This window comes from Podarcis tiliguerta (genome assembly GCF_965153285.1).
Source record: "Podarcis tiliguerta genome assembly, chromosome: Z".
NCBI classification, from domain to species: domain Eukaryota; kingdom Metazoa; phylum Chordata; class Lepidosauria; order Squamata; family Lacertidae; genus Podarcis; species Podarcis tiliguerta.
The window spans coordinates 41,098,964-41,117,612 of NC_139553.1; the positions used below are offsets into that span (position 1 = coordinate 41,098,964).

The window sequence follows — 18,649 nt, forward strand, 5'->3', positions numbered from 1 at the left end:
CAGTGGCCTGAGGCTTCAGGGGAGTGACTTGGGTAGATTACCTGGCGTTCAGCACCTCATTCACCTTTTTTCCCTAGGGTTTGATTGCCGAAGAAGGAAAAGGGTCCTTAATAAGAGAGGAGGATCCCGAGAAGTTCCGTGAGGCTCACCTGAAGTTCGGGAAGTGTTTCGGGCTACCTGAACAAGAGAAGCTGGTGACGTACTACTCATGCAGCTACTGGAGAGGCCGGGTGCCCTGCCAAGGATGGCTGTATCTGAGCACCAACTTTCTGAGCTTTTACTCCTTCCTACTGGGAGCTGAAAGTAAGTGGAGTCCTGCCGTTTGCCGTGATTCCCTTGCACAGTGGTGGGTTTCGAAATGAGCTTTATGTCTGAAGCTACAAGTGGATTAATTAATATATATATTTAAAATACAATAGTCTATCAAAAAACATAAAATAAAGATAAAGGGAAGTACAGTGGTATCTTGGTTCTTGAACTTAATCCGTTCCGGAAGTCCGTTCCAAAACCAAAGCGTTCCAAAACCAAGGCACACTTTCCCATGGAAAGTAATGCAAAATGGATTAATGTGTTCCAGGCTTTTAAAAACAACCCCTAAAACAGCTATTTAACATGAATTTTACTATCTAACGAGACCATTGATCCATAAAATGAAAGCAATAATCAGTGTTCTGTACTATAAAATAAATAAGACAGCATTGTAGATGATAAAAATTAAAATTATTTTTTTTCTTACCTGCACTGATTATAGTCATTGTTTGGATTGGGGGGGGGGGCTTTTATCCATTTCCACAGTCACACAATCAATCAATCAATCAATCAATCATAAAATGAAGAACAAGCCACAGACACAGAAATGAAAAAGCCACACAAAGACGCAAAAAATAGCAAAAAGAAAAGCACCAAATATCACCTCAGAATACTGCAATCAGAAATGGAATGCTTTGATTACTTTGGGGGGTGGGATTTAAATTTGCTGCTTAAGGGTAAAATGGGAGTAAAAAAAAAAGCCTTAGTTACGATGCGGGGGACTAAAATTTGCTGTGCAACAGTAAAAACGGAAGCTGAGGAACACGTTTGGCTTCCGGGGCAAAGTTCAAAAATCGGAACACCTACTTCTGGATTTGCAGCATTCGGGTTCTGAGTTGTTCAGGAACTAAGCTGTTTGAAAACCGAGTTAGCATTGTAACTGCTTTCTTAAGCAGAAGCGCAGCTTGTAAACCTTGTACCACAAAACAGATCAGTATAAATACACCATAAACAATAAAAAAGAATGAGCATATTCCATTTGAGAATTCTAATCTGTACCAAGATCCTCTCTGCATTAGCATCTGAGCACATGCAGAAACCGCCTTCTTGATCATTGTTCCATTGGCTATTGTAACTCGCCAAGGGTTTGAGACCCATTGGATACCCTCATCTGGGTTAGCCAACCAGTCAAAGCTGTTTCCATATGCCCATTAGGTCTCTGTATTTGGAGCAGAGCTTTTCATTGTGGTTGCCCCGTATTGTGGGACAGCCTCCCTGTTGAGATACAACAGGTACCCCACTCCCTGTAGTTTCTGGAAATATCTAGTGACATATTTCTTCTGACAACCTTCTCCAGCTGCTGAATCTATGTCCTGGATATTTGTACTGTCCTTCAATCTGTTTTCTAGAAGCTATTTTTGGGACGCAGGTGGCACTGTAGGTTAAACCACAGAGCCTAGAACTTGCCAATCAGAAGGTCGGCAGTTCGAATCCCCCGACGGGGTGAGCTCCCCTTGTTCGGTCCCTGCTCCTGCCAACTTAGCAGTTCGAAAGCACGTCAAAGTGCAAGTAGATAAATAGGTACCACTCCAGCGGGAAGGTAAACGGTGTTTCCATGCGCCGCTCTGGTTTGCCAGAAGTGACTTAGTCATGCTGGCCACAAGACCCGGAAGCTGTACGCCGGCTCCCTCGGCCAATAAAGCGAGATGAGCACCGCAACCCCAGAGTCGGCCGCGACTGGACCTAATGGTCAGGGGTCCCTTTACCTTCACCTTAGAAGCTATTTTAAAATCTCATTAACGATGAGAGTGAATGCTGCCCATAGAAAACAATGAAGAAATCAAAATTGGATTGGAGAAATCAGTATGTCCAACCTCAAACTGCGGATTGGGCATTTTCAGGGAGACTGGAATGCCGAATGAACATTGTTGAGGAAGAGGGATTGATCTGTGAATTGTAGCTCTAGGAAGGGAATGGAGGGTCTCCTGACAACTCTCAGCACCCTTGAGCAACTACAGCTCCCAGAATTCTTTGGGAGAAACTATGACCGTTCGAAGGGGCATCATCATCCTTCAAATGTATGATCTGAATGTGGCCAGAAACACCAGGTTGTTAAAGCTGGACGTGTAGCGCTTAAAAAAGGAAATTTAATGCTGTTATGTTTTAAGGCTAATGTGAAGCAGTGGTATCTTTCTGTGGAAACGCAAAGTATTTCATGGGATGCTCCCTTTAGGGGCGAAGGAAAATAGCTGGCCACCGTGAAGCCGAAAGGCATGAACATATTTCTTTCGTTCCCACCTGCAGTAAAACTTGTCATATCCTGGGATGAAATCTCAGTGCTTGAAAAGTCGTCCAACGTCATCCTGACAGAGAGCATCCACGTCTGCTCCCGGGGGGAGGATCACTATTTTTCCATGTTCCTGCACATCACTGAAACGTTCCTTCTCATGGAGCAGCTGGCTCTGTATGCTGTTCGAAGACTCTATGACAAGGAGACGTTCGATAATGACCCTGTCCTCCACGATCCCCTGCAAATCACTAAGAGGTAATATATATATGTTAAACAGTAATGAAAAATACCTGCTGCTTCTGCTCGCTTCTAAAGCTGAGCTGGGGATGATATTCTAGTAAGGGGCTGCAACTCATTGGCAGAGCATCACGAGCAGAAGGTGTTGGGTTCAATCCCCAGGATCTCCAGGTAGGTCTGGGATAGATGCCCTGCCTGAAACCCTACACTGCCAGCCTGTGTAGACCATATCAGCTAGATCAGTGCTTCCCAAATTTGGGTCTCCAGCTGTTTTTGGACTACAACTCCCATCATCCCTATCTAACAGCACCAGTGGTCAAGGATGGTGGGAATTGTAGTCCAAAAAACAGACCCAAGTTTGGGAAATGCTGAGCTGTCTGACACTGTATAAAACAGCGTCCTGTGATCTTCCTATGATGGTGATTTTATATTGTTTTTGTACACGACCTAGAGATTTACAGGCATTCCACACACACACACTGACGTGACTTCTATTCGAGTGCAACCACATATATGTGTAGCGGGGTAATAAATGGAATCATACCAGGGTATGGCAGGAGAGCTAGAGAGCCCTTGTGGCTCATGAGGAGACCCTCCCTAGAGCTCAGAAGAGGACTTCATTGAGGGCGAAGGAAGGCCCGAAGAGTCCAGAGGCTCAGTGGGGCTTTGTTTAGGCCGCTCAGCCTCCCCACCTAGCTTAATTCTGCCCAGATGTGTAATTTTATTATGTAGGGACGTTAGTTTTTAAAAACCTGGCCCCCTGCCCTTGTTTTTTGATCATTTTATTAGGCCTACTGTTTTTGTATAGCCTCTTTTTGGTGGTGTTTTTTTTTTAAAAAAATATATGAATATTTTACAGCATTTTTAAATGCAAACCACTTATAAGTTTGTTTATATTTTTGATTGAACGGTGCTTAAATCTTGCTAAACGAAAGCAAAATAAACACAGGTAACTTGCAAAGAACCGTGGTTTCTTCCTGCCTCTGTTTTGCAAGACAAACATAATTAACCCACCACACTTCTTTCTTTACCCCCCCCCCTTGTTTTCCCCCCTCTGCAGAGGGCTTGAAAGCAGAGCCCACAGTGAGCAGTTTAATGCCTTCTTCAGGCTGCCGAAGGAGGAGTGTCTCCGGGAAGTGCATGAGTGTTTCTTATGGGTGCCTTTCAGCCACTACAATACTCTGGGGAAAATGTGCATCTCGGAGAACTACGTCTGCTTTGCCAGCCAGGATGGTTGCCTGTGCTGCGTAATCATCCCTCTGAGAGAGGTGAGTCAGGTGGGAGCCAAGGCTGAGCCGCCGCCACCTGCCACTCTGTCGTTAAGTCTGCCTCCCCTTCTAGAATCAAAGCAACTGCAGTCTAGCGAACATCCAAGTCGAGGGGCTTGTTACTGGGTTTAACTGCTTTTTTTTCATCTTATTGTTTTACCAGAAGTTGTGATATTATTATTATTTTAATGCTAGGATCTTAACAACACTTTTGCAGTCCTTTTGAAATCGTTGACAGGGCAGGGTGGAGAATCACTCAGTAAATCAGACTGGTACTTTCTGGCTCTGGGTGCCAGATGGCCCCATCCTGGTGCCCCTCCAAAAGAAAAAAGAATAGTAGAATTGTAAGGGACCACAAGGGGACACGGGTGGCGCTATGGGTTAAACCACAAAGCCTAGGACTTGCGGATCAGAAGGTCGGCGGTTCGAATCCCCATGACGGAGTGAGCTCCCGTTGCTCAGTCCCTGCTCCTGCCAACCTAGCAGTTTGAAAGCAGGTGGCGGGTGGGATTGCCAAAGTCTTTTTTCCTGTCTCCTTTTTTCTCCCTATTTATTTTATTTTAATATTTTTGCCAAGCACGTAAAGCTGAATGTGCACAAGTCAAATGTGCTCGTGAGTTGTGGGTTTAGACTCTATACATTTAAAGCATATCTTGCCCCTGGCAAAGACTCCTGGGAAGTGTAGTTCACCCCACATAGAGAGAGCTACAGTTCCGATCACCCTTAACAAACTACATCTCCCAGGATTCATTGGGGGAAGCCATGGTTGTTTAAAGCGGTATGATTCTGCTTTGAAAGCAAAATTAAAAGAGGGCGAACCTCCTGGCCTCAGCTGTAGTGTAAGCCCTAGCTGTCCTCTGAGTGAATCAGACTTTTGAAGCCTTAACCTCTTGACCAAATTAGTGAGAACGAGCCTTGTAAGAGTGGAGTCTTACTGCCATCTTTGTGCATGCAAACACTTGCAGGTTGTATCAGTCGAGGTGTCTGATCCTGGTAGCAAAGCTGTCAGCATCGCTACCAGAGGGAAGAGAGCCTTCCGTTTCTCTGAGGTGCGGGATTTTGAACAACTGGTGGCGACGCTGAAGAGGAAATGTGATACCACAGCAAGCCAACAGCATAGCATGAGCACAGAGGTAAAGGCTCTGTTTGTCTAATTCATTGCAGGAATCTGGGGTGGGGAGGGCGGCCTTTTATGACGGCTGTGTTCATTGGAGACACTATGCTTTTGAACTCCAGTTGCTGGGAAATGAAGGGGAGGAGAGTTTCTCAGGCCTTGCTTGTGGGCCTCCCAAAAATGGGCACCTGGGTTGGCCACTGTGAGAAGAAGACTCTGGGCTAGTTGGGCCATTGAGCTGATCCAACAGAGTTCTCCTTATGTTCCTTTGAGTCAGGGGAGATCAGAAGGTCGGCGGTTCGAATCCCTGTGATGGGGTGAGCTCCTGTTGCTTGGTCCCTGCTCCTGCCAACCTAGCAGTTCGAAAGCACATCAAAGTGCAAGTAGGTACCACTCCGGCAGGAAGATAAACAGCATTTCCGTGCGCTGCTGTGGTTCGCCAGAAGCAGCTTAGTCATGCTGGTCACATGACCCGGAAGCTTTACGCCGGCTCCCTCGGCCAATAAAGCGAGATGAGCGCCGCAGCCCCCGAGTCGGTCACGACTGGACCTAACAGTCGGGGTCCCTTTACCTTTAGCAAACTTTTGGGGACCAGGCACACGTTTGCAAACTGAAAGATCTTGTAGTTAGTTCATATACCACCTAACGCCAGAACAGGGGGACTTTTCAGAAGGTTTAGGAGGTCACTCGGAAGTGCGCCTGCTTTTTCTTCTCTTAAAACACAGCTCCTGTCGTAAATGAACTTTTTGCAGGTTGCTGCTGGCTCAAACGCTGAGCCTCTCGCAGACTATTTTGAGGGGCAGCCGATGGCAAGCCACAAAGACAACAGCAAGATGGTTAGTACCGAAGCCCTCATGACCGTCTTTCACCCTCAGGATGCGGAGAATCTGGACCCTAAAATGGTAAGAAGGAAAAGCAGCTCCCGTTGTTGGAAATACATCTGTTCTATCCCCCCCCCCCCCGCACCCCAACTTGTCATCTTTGCTTACTTCGCATTTGGTTTTGTTTTATGCACCTAGAGTTCATTGTTCTTGTGCACATTCCATCCCCTCCCCCAAAATGGGATCTGCAACAAAATGTTGCAGTTGTGGTGTGTTCCTGTTCAGGGAGGCAGCCAGGCAACATCTTCTAGGACACTTCATTCCATTCCAAGTTTCCCATCCCTTTCTCTACCCAAGCTGTTCTGTTCCCCCTGAATGTGCTCATGACAGAACGTGCTCCGGGACCGATGGCCATCAAACCTCTGTTTAAAAACCTCCAGAGAAGGAGAGTCCACCACCTCTTGTGGGAGTCTGTTCCACTGTCAAACAGCTCTGACTGTCAGAAAGTTTTTCTGAATGTTTAATCAGAATCTCCTTTCCTGCGACTTGAAGCCATTGGTCCAAACAGGAGAAAACAAGCATTCTCCCTCCTCCATGTGACAGCCTTTAAGATATTTGAAGATGGCAATCATATCTCCTCTTTTCCAGGATAAAGATGCCCAGCACTCCTCATAAGGCTTAGTTTCCAGACCCTTGACCATCTTGGTTGCCTTCCTCTGCACACATTCCAGCTTGTCAACATCCTTCTTAAATTGTGGTGCCCAGAATTGGACACAGCATTCCAAGTGTGGTCTGACTAAGGCAGAATAGAGTGGTACTATAATTCCCTTGATCTGGACGCTATACTTCTATTGATGCAGCCTAGAATAGCATTTGCTTTTTTTGCTGCTGCATCTCACTGTTGGCTCATGTTAAGCTTGTGGTCCAGTAAATCCCTAGATCTTTTTCACATGTACTGCTAGTACATGATACTTTGCTTTTCTAGTTGAAAGAAAAAATGAAGGAGCAGTCCTGGAACATCCTTTTCGTAGAATGTGGGCGTGGTGTGAGTATGTTTCGGACGAGGAGAACGAGGGACCTGATTGTCAAAGGGTTACCCGAGGTGTTACGAGGAGACCTTTGGCTTCTTTTCTCAGGTACTATTGGTTGTGTTCTCATGGCAATGCATTGTTGTTGTTATTATATTGCAGTGTTATTTTATTTATTCAGGTCGTATTCCACCCTTCCTCCCAAAGGAGCCCAGGACGGCAAACATCAAAATGTTAAAACAATACAATTTAAAATAAAACAAGGCAATTAAAACCATCTAAAACCTTTTAAAAGCAACCCTGTACCATAATTTCAAGGTTGCCATCTATGGGCCCATCAAAAGCCTGGAGTTTATGGGGTTGCCTTTAAATTTTCCCCGAAAGTCAGTAGTGAGTGAGACAGCCTCGCCTCACCAGGGCGTGCATCCCACAAACGGGGAACCTACATTGATATGAATAAATATTTCCTGGGCAGCTTACAAACAAAATAGTATTGAAAATACAACATACAAGGTTGCCTCCAAAGTTAAGGAATCAAGCGTTCTTAATACAGTTGTACCTTCGATCCCTTGGTACTCGAACGTTTTGGCTTCCAAATGCCACAAACCCGGAAGTGAGTGTTCCGGTTTGCAACGTTCTTTGGAACCCAAACGCCCAACGGGGCTTCCAAGGCTTCCAGTTGGCTGCAGGAGCTTCCTGCAGCCAATTGGAAGCCACGCTTTGGTTTCTGAACGTTTTGGAAGTCGAACGGACTTCCAGAATAGATTGCGTTCGACTTCCAAGGTACTACTGTATTTTTCCTGCTTTTCGGAAGGTTTTCAGTTATGTTATGTTTATCTACATACGGTATTCATTAAAAAATAAACCCACAATGCAGCGAGATTCAGGTAGGTAGCTGTTTTGGTCTGACACAGTCAAAATAAAAAAAATAAAAATAAAAATTGTCCAGTTGCAGTTTGCAACAATTGTCTGTAAAACTGTCCAATAAAAACCACGTAACATACTAAACATTAAGGTGTATGTGTGTATATATATAGGCAATACGTATTTAGACAGAATTTAAGCTTGGCATGGGAGGTCTCCTAAAGGCAGTGCAGGGGATCGAGGTGGGGGCACAGAACGGGCGAAGTATATTTTTAGGTGAGCGAGAAATAAAAATATCAGCATATGCTGATGACAGGAATCCAGGAATTGAGGGGTGGGGCAAATAGAGGACGAGCCCCTTGTTTTAGAGGGATGCTTCCCCCCCGGTCCCCCCCCCCCCGGGTATAGCCCCCAAGGGGCTGCAGAGCAGTTAATAGTTTGGTGCTAGCCCAGTTAAAAGAGGAGGGTTGGAATGATGGGGGGGGGGGGGAATTGTGTGACCCAGGCAGGAGCACTGCATGTCAGGATCCCAGTTTGAGTAGCACTGGCCTGGGTGGTGTATTCTTAGAAGGCTGCTGGTGAGCTTTTGCCAACCTAGTGCTGGCCTGTGGTGGCTGGGAGCTAATGGGAGTTGTAGTTTGGGACGCCTGGAAGGCACCAGGTAGGCAAAGGCTGCATCAAAGGTGGGGAGCAAATCTGTGGTTGCAAATCAGCCTCGAGCCCTTATTCAGACATGGTGGCCGGAATAAGCACACTGGCAGCTTGTTGCAGGGGAAATGCAAATGTCCTCTTCCTGGTTGCTCTGTAACAGTGTGACCTAAACACCTTGGCAGGCGCTGTAAATGACATGGCTACCAACCCTGGCTATTACACCGACATGGTGGAGAGGTCTTTCGGCACCTGCACTTTGGCAACGGATGAAATCGAACGTGATCTGCGCCGCTCCTTGCCGGAGCATCCAGCTTTCCAAAGTGAAACGGGCATTTCTGCCCTGAGGAGGGTTCTCACGGCGTACGCCTACAGGAACCCCAAGATTGGATATTGCCAGGTGAGACCTGCCTGTGGCCCCGGCCATCCTTGTATAGTCTGCAAACTGCTAACTTTTCTTTTTCTTCTTCTTTTTAAATTGTTTTGTTTGTTCATAGTCTATGTACAAGTGGGACCTGGAGAAAAAAGGCTGGCAGCAGAGGTTTTGTTTTGTTTAACAAAATATACTATTTGATTGTGGGGGTTTTTAAAAAACCTTCTAAGCGGGTTGCAAAAATATAAAACAGAGCATTAAAATTCCGGGGTGGGGAGGGGAGAAAGAGTAGAAAGGTGTATTTGAAGCATTCTAAAGATTATTAAAATCAGCTTAAAAAATAAAACACATGTAACTTCTATATGTCTGGGTAGACTTGCCTAAACAAAAATGTTTCAAGTAGGTGCAGAAAAGACTACAGAGAATGCACCTGCCTTGTATCAATCGGCAGGGAGTTCCTGAGTGTGGGCACCACCGCACAAAGGAAAGGTCAATCTCTTGCAAGTGCAGAAGGAGTATTTTGTGGCGCTTGTAATGGTACCAGTTTCACACTGGTTGCACCTGTCCAGGGATGCTATGCCCCTTTCCATTTCATCCTCCTTCCCCCTCGTTTTCTGTTCTCCTCTCTTAACCAGTTACTTAGCATTCTGTGCCAAAAAAGCATGCTCAGTCCCCACCAAGCTGTTTGGGGTACAAAGCACTTTTTTGTTTTTGTTTTTATTTTTTGCAAGCCTTAGAGTTCCCCTAATCCTGTTAGGGATTGTGCTTAGGTTCTTGCTGCTTTTGGCCACGTAAGGAGAATGATTTTTGACACACCCACCTGTCAATCACCTGACATCGCAGTGATGTCGGAATGTAGACACCTGTCAAAGTTGGCCAGTGGTGGGTTGTTGGGAGATAACCTGCTCAGCCCTGCGCACAGTGGGAGGCAGTTGGCACTGTGGTCTAAACCACTGAGCCTCTTGGGCTTACAGATCATAAGGTCAGCAGTTTGAATCTCTGCGACTGGGTGAGTTCCTGTTGCTCTGTTCCAGCTCCTGCCTACCTAGCAGTTCAAAAGAATACCAACACAAGTAGATAAATAGGTACCGCTGCGGTGGGAAGGTAAACGGCGTTTCCATGCACTCTGGCACTTGTCACACTGTCCCATTGTGCCAGAAGTGGCTTAGTCCTGCTGGCCAGATGACCTGGAAAGCTGTCTGTGGACAAACGCTGGCTCCCTCGGCCTGAAAGCAAGATGAGCGCCACAACCCCAGAGTCGCCTTTGACTGGACTTAACAGTCCAGAGGTCCCTTTACTTTTACCTACCTTTACAGTGCTTCCCAAATGCTCACGAACCAGGTGGTTGTTGTGCATTTGGGAAGTGCCACACTCAGGGCTAAGCAGGCTTTGCAAGGAGCAGAACTAGTCCTCGATGTCCTTTTTACGAAATGACGTACATCTCTCTCCCTCCTAACGCTGCTTACTGTGCTCGATAGGCAATGAACATTCTGACATCAGTGCTGCTCCTTTACGCCAAGGAGGAAGAAGCTTTCTGGCTCCTGGTTGCTGTGTGCGAAAGGATGCTGCCCGATTATTTCAACCGCCGAATCATTGGTACTGCTTCACTTTAATGATCGCTTTCGCACATGAAAGGAATAGGCAGGAGAACCTGCTGTGCAGTAAGAGTAGATGCCAGCATTTGATTCCCAGTGCATAAGTCCCAATGGCAATAGAGCCTTCCTCTTGGAACGGGCGGTGCTGCAGGCAGTTCATATGGAAGAGGTCGCAGAGATAGCAGGGTGCCTGCTTAGGGAAGGGGACCCATGGAGCGCTCCTTGTCCAAGGGGCCTCTCAACATCTGGAGCCAGAACTTCATGTTTGGGTTATAGGAATCTGCCCTATATTGAGCTGAGGCCACTGGCCCCATCCAGATAAGTGCTGCTTCCATAGAGTAGCAGTGACTCTCTGGGCATTTGGACAGCCCCAGTCCTTCCCACCCTCCCTTTCTTCCTTTCTCCCTCCCTTCTTTCCTTCCATTTATACTGATGCCTTAATTCAAAGGCACCCCAGGCAGTTCACAAATAAATAAAATGTACAGTTGGTCCTGTGTTTTGATGGGGAAGAGGGCATTCAAACCGGAGCTGGTTCTGTTGTTGAGTTTACCTGCCTGCCTCCCATGCTTCTTCCTTCTTACAGGGAAGATTGTGCAGGTTGGCCGTGTGCGTGAGGGGAAAAGATCAGCTGAAGCAGGCCCTGATGTCGATTCTGCTTTCCTCTCTTGGAGGGCTATCATTTTAATGTAGGGCATTTGCAAAAAATAAAATAAAAAAATTAAGTTGATATTTCAATCAGCTTAAATACACTTTCCCGAACACAACCCAGTCATTCCCCTTCTCTTAGAATCATAGAATTGGATGGGACCCCGAGAGTCATCTAGTCCAACCCCCTGCAATGCAGGAATCTCAGCTAAAACATCCATGACAGATGTCCATCCAACCTCTGCTTAAAAACCTCCAAGGAAGGAGAGTCCACCACCTTCTGAGGAACTTGCTGTCAAGCAGCTTTTACTGTCAGAAAGTTCTTCCTGATGTTTAGTCAGAATCTCCTTCCTTCTAATTTGAATCCATTGCAGAGGAGGGATTTCGTAATATGGTGCCCTGTGCAAGGCCAAAATTTGATGCCCAACCCTCACACCACTTTCCCAAAGCCAGCTAAGTGAGGCACTGGGCTTTGGGAAGAAGGTGTGAGGTTCTGGCAGGGTCCTGCCTTCTTCCTAAAGCTGGACAAGGGCTAACTAGGCTTTGGCAAAGAGGCAGAAAAACTCTAGGATTTCTTTTCTGAACTAAGCACTTACTAGGCTTTGGGAAGGAGGCAGGAAGGCACCCTCTTGTCTCAGTGCCCTGTGCAGGTGTCTTGCCCAATGCAAAGTGGTTCTTTTAAAATGAGATTCAGAAGTCATACAAAACACAAGTGCGTGAGAAGATTAAAGATTTTATTCTAAACAGCAAGCAATATATACATACCAAACAAGCACTTCAATCTGCCACTTGGAAGCCCTCAAGAAGCGGCAAAGTGACTCCCCCGGGTAGCCTCAGTTTGTACGGCCCCATGGCCATCAGTCCATGCACGAGCTTCTCCAAAACTCTGCCCACAACCATCTGATTTATAGCTAGCTAGCTAAACCACAGAACCTAGGGTTTGCCGATCAGAAGGTTGGCGGTTCGAATCCCCGCGACAGGGTGAGCTCCCATTGCTCGGTCCCTGCTCCTGCCAACCTAGCAGTTCAAAAGCACATCAAAGTGCAAGTAGATAAATAGGGACCGCTTACTAGCGGGAAGGTAAACGGCGTTTCCGTGTGCTGCGCTGGCTCGCCAGATGCAGCTTGTCACGCTGGCCACGTGACCTGGAAGTGTCTGCGGACAGCGCTGGCTCCCGGCCTATAGAGTGAGATGAGCGCACAACCCTAGAGTCTGTCAAGACTGGCCCGTACGGGCAGGGGTACCTTTACCTTTACCGAGCCTGTGTGGCTTGCCTGACTCGCTACATGCAGATCATTCATTAGCCACTCCTTCCCAATGCCTCACTTTCTCTAAACAGTGTCCAACATCAAAGAAGGAACCTAGCACTATCACTTCCTCCCAGCTGATTAGGACATTAAAGGCTGTTCTTCATGCCAGAAATTAACAAGAGACAGGGAGGGGGAAGGAACAGAGGCAGGAAAGGTAACCATGTCAGATTACTAACTCCTCGAAATACAATTAATCTTCCGGATAGATTGCCCATACAGCGGGGTAACCGGTTAAGCTGCCCTAAATCCACCTCTGTCCATTGGTTCTCTTCCAGAGCAGGAGAACTCAAGCTTCTGTGTGGAAGCCCTTCAGATATTTGAAGGTGGCTATCATATCTTGCAGGGACGCGGGTGGTGCTGTGGCTTAAACCACAGAGCCTAGGGCTTGCCAATCAGAAGGTCGGTGGTTCGAATCCCCACGGCGGGGTGAGCTCCCGTTGCTCGGTCCCTGCTCCTGCCAACCTAGCAGTTTGAATGCACATCAAAAGTGCAAGTAGATAAATAGATACCGCTCTGGTGGGAAGGTAAACGGCGTTTCCGTGCGCTGCTCTGGTTCGCCAAAGCGGCTTAGTCATGCTGGCCACATGATCCGGAAGCTGTACACTGGCTCCCTCAGCCAATAAAGTGAGATGAGCGCCTCAACCCCAGAGTCAGCCATGACTGGACCTAATGGTCAGGGGTCCCTTTACCTTTCTATCATATCTTGCAGGTGCCTTAGTAGACCAAGCGGTGTTTGAGGAGCTGATCAGGAACTATCTGCCGCAGCTGACGGAGCACATGACAGACATGACGTTCTTCTCCTCCGTCTCCCTGTCCTGGTTCCTCACTCTGTTCATCAGCGTGCTGCCCATTGAGAGCGCGGTCAATGTGGTCGACTGCTTCTTCTACGACGGGATCAAGGCCGTTCTGCAGCTGGGCCTGGCTGTGCTAGATTACAACATGGACAGGCTGCTGACATGTAAGGATGATGCAGAAGCTGTGACTGTCCTCAACAGGTAATAGAGCCTTTTTTTAAAAAAAACCTAAGATGCTTGACCTGTCAGTGCAGTTCTGTTCATATTGACTCAGAAATAAGTGCTGTTTGGTTCAACATGTTGTTGCTACTACTACTACTACCAATAATAATAATTTATTTATATGCCGCCCATCTGACTGGGTTACCCAAGCCACTCTGAGCAGCTTCCAACAAATTAAACACAATACATCAAACATTAAAAACTTCCCAATACAGTGGTACATTGGTTCTCGAACTTAATCCATTCCAGGAGTCCTTTCGAATCCCGAAACTGTTTGAAAACCAAGGTGTGGCTTCCAATTGGCTGCAGGAGCTTCCTGCACTCCAGTGGAAGCCACAGAAGCCTCATCAGACGTTCAGCTTCTGAAAAACGTTTGCAAACTGGAACACTTACTTCCAGGTTTGTGGCATTCAGGAGCCGATTTGTTCGGCAACTAAGCCATTCGGGAACCAAGGTACCACTGTACAAGGCTGCCTTCAGATGTCTTCTAAAAGTCAGATAGCTGTTTATTTCCTTGACATCAGGTGGGAGCCACTACCGAGAAGGCCCTCTGCCTGGTTCCCTGTAACTTGGCTTCTCACAGCGAGGGAACCGCCAAAAGGCCCTCGGAGCTGGACCTCAGTGTCTGGGCTGAATTTATTTACGATTACATTCATAGTCCACCTTCCTTCCAAAGAGTTCAGGATAGTATAGAGGTTCCCTGCTCACCATATTATCCTTGTAAGGTTAAGTTAGGCTGAGAGATGGTGACTGGCCCAAGGTCATCCAGTGAGCTTTGTGGCTGAGTGAGGATTGAAACCCTTGACTTCCAGATCCTAGTCCAACATTCTTACCCCCAAAACAACAACAATTGCTATTATTATTATTATTGAAATTTGTAAACCACCCTTCATCTGAAGATCACAGGGTGACTCACTGCCACCTTAGAAACGACACCACAATGGAATCCAGTGATATAGGATTGTAACTTGAATACAACTGGAGTAATGTGAATATTTTTCTCTTTTTCAGATTAGGCCTCTGTCTAGGTTCCCCACCCATACCCCGCCACCAGAATTTATAATAACCTTTTGCTTTCTGTTTTAATTGATGAGCAGCACAATGCAGCTTCCAGTCGAAAGCAGCAAAACACAATAAAAACAGGGTGAAATGCATTGTGAAAAAAATGTAGCTCCAGCAGCAGCAAGGCAGTGGAGTTTTGAGAAAATGCTGTGGGCGCCAGTCACAAAATGGTTGACATGAGACTCATTTTGTGTTGTGTTTGAGGGTATGTGTGTGGTGTAACACAAAATGGCTGCCATATCTAAAAAGAACAGAAAGAGAGACTGGACTACAAAATGTGCTTCATGGTGGGCCTGGAGGGGGGAATAGCACTAATAATAATAATAATAATAATAATAATAATAATAATATATCCTGCCCTCCCCAGCCGAAGATGGGCTCAGAGCGGCTAACAACAGTAAAATAATACAACATTCTAAAATCATTTCATTATAAAATCAGTTCAAATCAAGTTAATAGCAACCATTGGGCTAGAGTTCTGGGAGGATTGCCAAAGGAGGGGGTCAGGCTGTGCCCTGGCCAAGGGCCTGGTGGAACAGCTCCGTCTTGCAGGCCCTGCGGAAAGATGTCAAGTCCCGCAGGGCCCTAGTCTCTTGTGACAGAGCGTTCCACCAGATCGGGGCTATGACCGAAAAAGCCCTGGCTCTGGTTGAAGCCAGCCTAACCTCCCTGTGACCCGGGACCTCCAAGATGTTTTTATTTGATGACCATAAGGTCCTCTGTGGGACATACCAGGAGAGGCGGTCCCGTAGGTACGAGGGTCCTAGGCCGTATAGGGCTTTAAAGGTCAAAACCAGCACCTTAAACCTGTACTCCACCGGGAACCAGTGCAGCTGTTATAGCACTGGGTGAATGTGATCCCGCGGCGAGGATCCCGTAAGGAGTCTCGCTGCAGCATTCTGCACCCGCTGGAGTTTCTGGGTCAGTCTCAAGGGCAGCCCCATGTAGAGTGAGTTACAATAATCCAGTCTGGAGGTGACCGTCTCGTGGATCACAGTGGCTAGGTCAGGGCGAGAGATGTAAGGAGCCAACTGCTTGTTAAAATTTGTGTACCACCCTTCATCCAAAGATCACAGGGTGGTTCACAACATAAAAATGCAGAATGAAGACACAAAACCACTCGCTCATGGGCAAAAACTCTTTACTCCTCTGTTCTGAACAAAAGTGTGGGCGAGTTTTCCCTCCTGGCGTCCCACAGAAAGTGGGCAAACATGAACTGTGGGAAGGAAGAGCAAACCGTCTTTCAGGCACTATCCATTTTTGAGGAGGAATTTCATGGGCGCTATAGGCAGTATTGGCTTGCCCACCCGCAGGCGCTGTGCTGATAACCCCTCCTCAACAAAAAATATAAAATATCAACAGCTGCACTACTCAACACTAATAAATAAAATAGCAGGTTGGCACATTTATACTATTATTATTATTATTATTATTCATGCACAACAAGTTTTTTTTAAAAATTTTTTTACTCATTTCTACTCACTTTTAATTCTCTATGTTTTGTACATGCCCCCCCCCCACTCCTTTTTATTTCAAATGAAGGTTTTTTGACAGTGTTACCAACAAGGACAGTCCTCTGCCTCCAGCAGTGCAGCAGGCCTCGGGTGCGAATGAAGGCAAGAGCCCCCACCCCAAAGTGGACATCACGGACTTGATTCTAGAGTCAAACGAGGTTCGTAAAGCCATTTGGCTTCAGAGGGGTGGATGCTGGTTTTTTCTGTTTCCTGCATTGCCTGTTCAACAGGCCATCTCTTGTGGGTAGAATTGTTTTCTCCTTCAAGGTATCTAATAATAGAATGAAAGGGGCCTTAGAGATCTGCATTGGCTCCCAGTACGTTTCTGAGCACCATTCAAAGTGTTGGTGCTGACCTTTAAAGCCCTAAACAGCCTCGGCCCAGTATACCTGAAGGAGCATCTCCCCCCCCCCCATCGTTCAGCCCGGACACTGAGATCCAGCGCCGAGGGCATTCTGGCGGTTCCCTCATTGCGAGAAGTGAGGTTACAGGGAACCAGGCAGAGGGCCTTCTCGGTAGTGGCGCCCACCCTGTGGAACACCCTCCCTTCAGATGTGAAGGAAATAAGCAGCTATCCTTTCTTTAAAAGACATCTGAAGGCAGCCCTGTTCAGGGAAGTTTTTAATATTTAACGCTGTACTGTATTTAACACTTGATTGGGAGCCACCCAGAGTGGCTAGGGAAACTCAGCCAGATGGGCGGGGTATAAATAAATTATTATTATTAGTAGTAGTAGTAGTAATCTAGCCCCACTGCTCAGCGCAGGCTCTAGGATGCATTCCTAATGGATAGCCTTCCAGATTCTGCTTAAATACCTCCACTGAAAGACCCTTCTACTTCCTGGGGCAGAACCTCAGGACTATTATATTTTACCGCATTTATATCCCAACTTTCCCCCCCAAAAGCTCAGGGTGGAACGCATGGTCCTGCCCCTTATTTAATCCCCACAAGAAACCTGTGATGGAGCAATGTATGGAACATCTGCTTTATCTGAACATCTGTTCCGATCAGCCTTTCTCAACCTGTGGGTCCCCAGAGTTGTACTCCAACTCCCATCAGGCCTAGCTAGCAAGGCCAGAGCTCAGGGATGATGGGAGTTGTAGTCCAACAACATCTGGGGACCCACAGGTTGAGAACCGCTGTTTCAGATGTAGATGGGTAGTCTGGGGTGAAGCCAAAAGGGTCTCCATTTTTGGATTATATAAATAGGGAGAGTCAAATAAGTACTCATCCCATGACTCCTCGTTGTGGTTGGGCTATATAGACACATCTTTAAAACTTGGCAATATATTTAACTGCATCTCAATAATTTGCTTTTTCTGCTGAATATGCCATGTATATGTATATGTGTCAGTTTGTACATATGTTTTATGATAAATCAATTAAAAAACAACCCTGTGAGGTAGGATAGGCTGAGAGGCAGTGACTGATCCAGTGAGCTTCATAGTTGAATAGGGATTTGAACCCTGGTCTCTCAAGTCCTAGGGACGCGGGTGGCGCTGTGGGTTAAACCACAGAGCCTAGAACTTGCCGATCAGAAGGTCGGCGGTTCGAATCCCCACGACGGGGTGAGCTCCTGTTGCTCGGTCCCTGCTCCTGCCAACCTAGAAGTTCGAAAGCACGACAAAGTGCAAGTAGATAAATAGGTACCGCTCCGGCGGGAAGGTGATCGGCGTTTCCGTGCGCTGCTCTGGTTTGCCAGAACCATTCTGGCCACCTGACCCGGAAGCTGTACGCCGGCTCCCTCGGCTAATAAAGCGAGATGAGCGCTACAACCCCAGAGTCGGCCACGACTGGACCTAATGGTCAGGGGTCCTTTTACCTTTACCTCTCAAGTCCTAGTTGGACATTCTAGCCCCAAAAGTAAACCAGGCCTTATGAGAGCTGGGGGTTCCCTCCCATCTTAGAAACTGCTTCCTGATAGTACAGTTGCTTAAATAACGCAGACATAATCCAGAGAGAAAAGAAATTCTGAGAGCATTTTACTGAGGAAAACTGAACAAAACCTGTACATCATTTGAGGGGAAAGGAACAGAGTGGTTTTGTCTTTCTGACATTAGGCAGTGTACAAAGCTGGGAGACATTTAACCAAACATACAGAGGAAAAGCTCCTGCAGAACTGCACAACCATTCAGGGCACCCACCTCAGTAAACATCAAGGCACTTTGTCTGGTTGCTAAGCAACAGCGCCCCCTGGTTAGCCTTACAGATAACAGAATTAACCCTTTAGTTCCAAACAGAATGATCCCTGCTATTGCACTTCCAATGCTTCCCTGGTAGGAGAGGCTTACCAGTCCTATTGCGGGTCTTGCATCCTGCTGTTCAGGTAGCCAGAATCTTACAGCATCCCAATCCAGTTAGCTCTGGCCCTGGAAGCAGCCTGATAGATTCCTGCTCTTCTCCTAGAAATATGGTGACATCCGGTTTGAGGAAGTAGAAAGCATGCGGCGCCGTAACAGGCTGTATGTCATTCAGACCCTGGAGGTCACTACGAAGCAAAATGTGGTGAGTGAACTGCATGCTCAGATACCTTGAGCTGTGTGGAACAAGAACATTATCCATCCTGTTCATTGTATGGCAACTTCACAATGTGTTCGTCGTAGTTGTCGTCATTT

At 46.8% G+C, this 18,649-nt stretch overlaps 1 protein-coding gene across 4 annotated transcripts in view; it reads left to right on the forward strand.

Moving 5' to 3' along the window:
• Positions 1-18,649, forward strand: part of TBC1D8B (TBC1 domain family member 8B) — a 51,111-nt gene that overhangs the window by 14,938 nt on the left and 17,524 nt on the right. For all 4 annotated transcript variants that reach the window (XM_083422285.1, XM_083422286.1, XM_083422288.1 and 1 more), the window contains 11 exons: positions 78-303; positions 2,554-2,794; positions 3,837-4,044; positions 5,010-5,177; positions 5,911-6,060; positions 6,965-7,115; positions 8,705-8,919; positions 10,371-10,488; positions 13,152-13,437; positions 16,063-16,192; positions 18,441-18,539. In XM_083422285.1, coding sequence (XP_083278411.1) covers positions 78-303; positions 2,554-2,794; positions 3,837-4,044; positions 5,010-5,177; positions 5,911-6,060; positions 6,965-7,115; positions 8,705-8,919; positions 10,371-10,488; positions 13,152-13,437; positions 16,063-16,192; positions 18,441-18,539 — 1,992 coding nt within the window. The remainder of the gene's footprint in view (positions 1-77; positions 304-2,553; positions 2,795-3,836; positions 4,045-5,009; positions 5,178-5,910; positions 6,061-6,964; positions 7,116-8,704; positions 8,920-10,370; positions 10,489-13,151; positions 13,438-16,062; positions 16,193-18,440; positions 18,540-18,649) is intronic.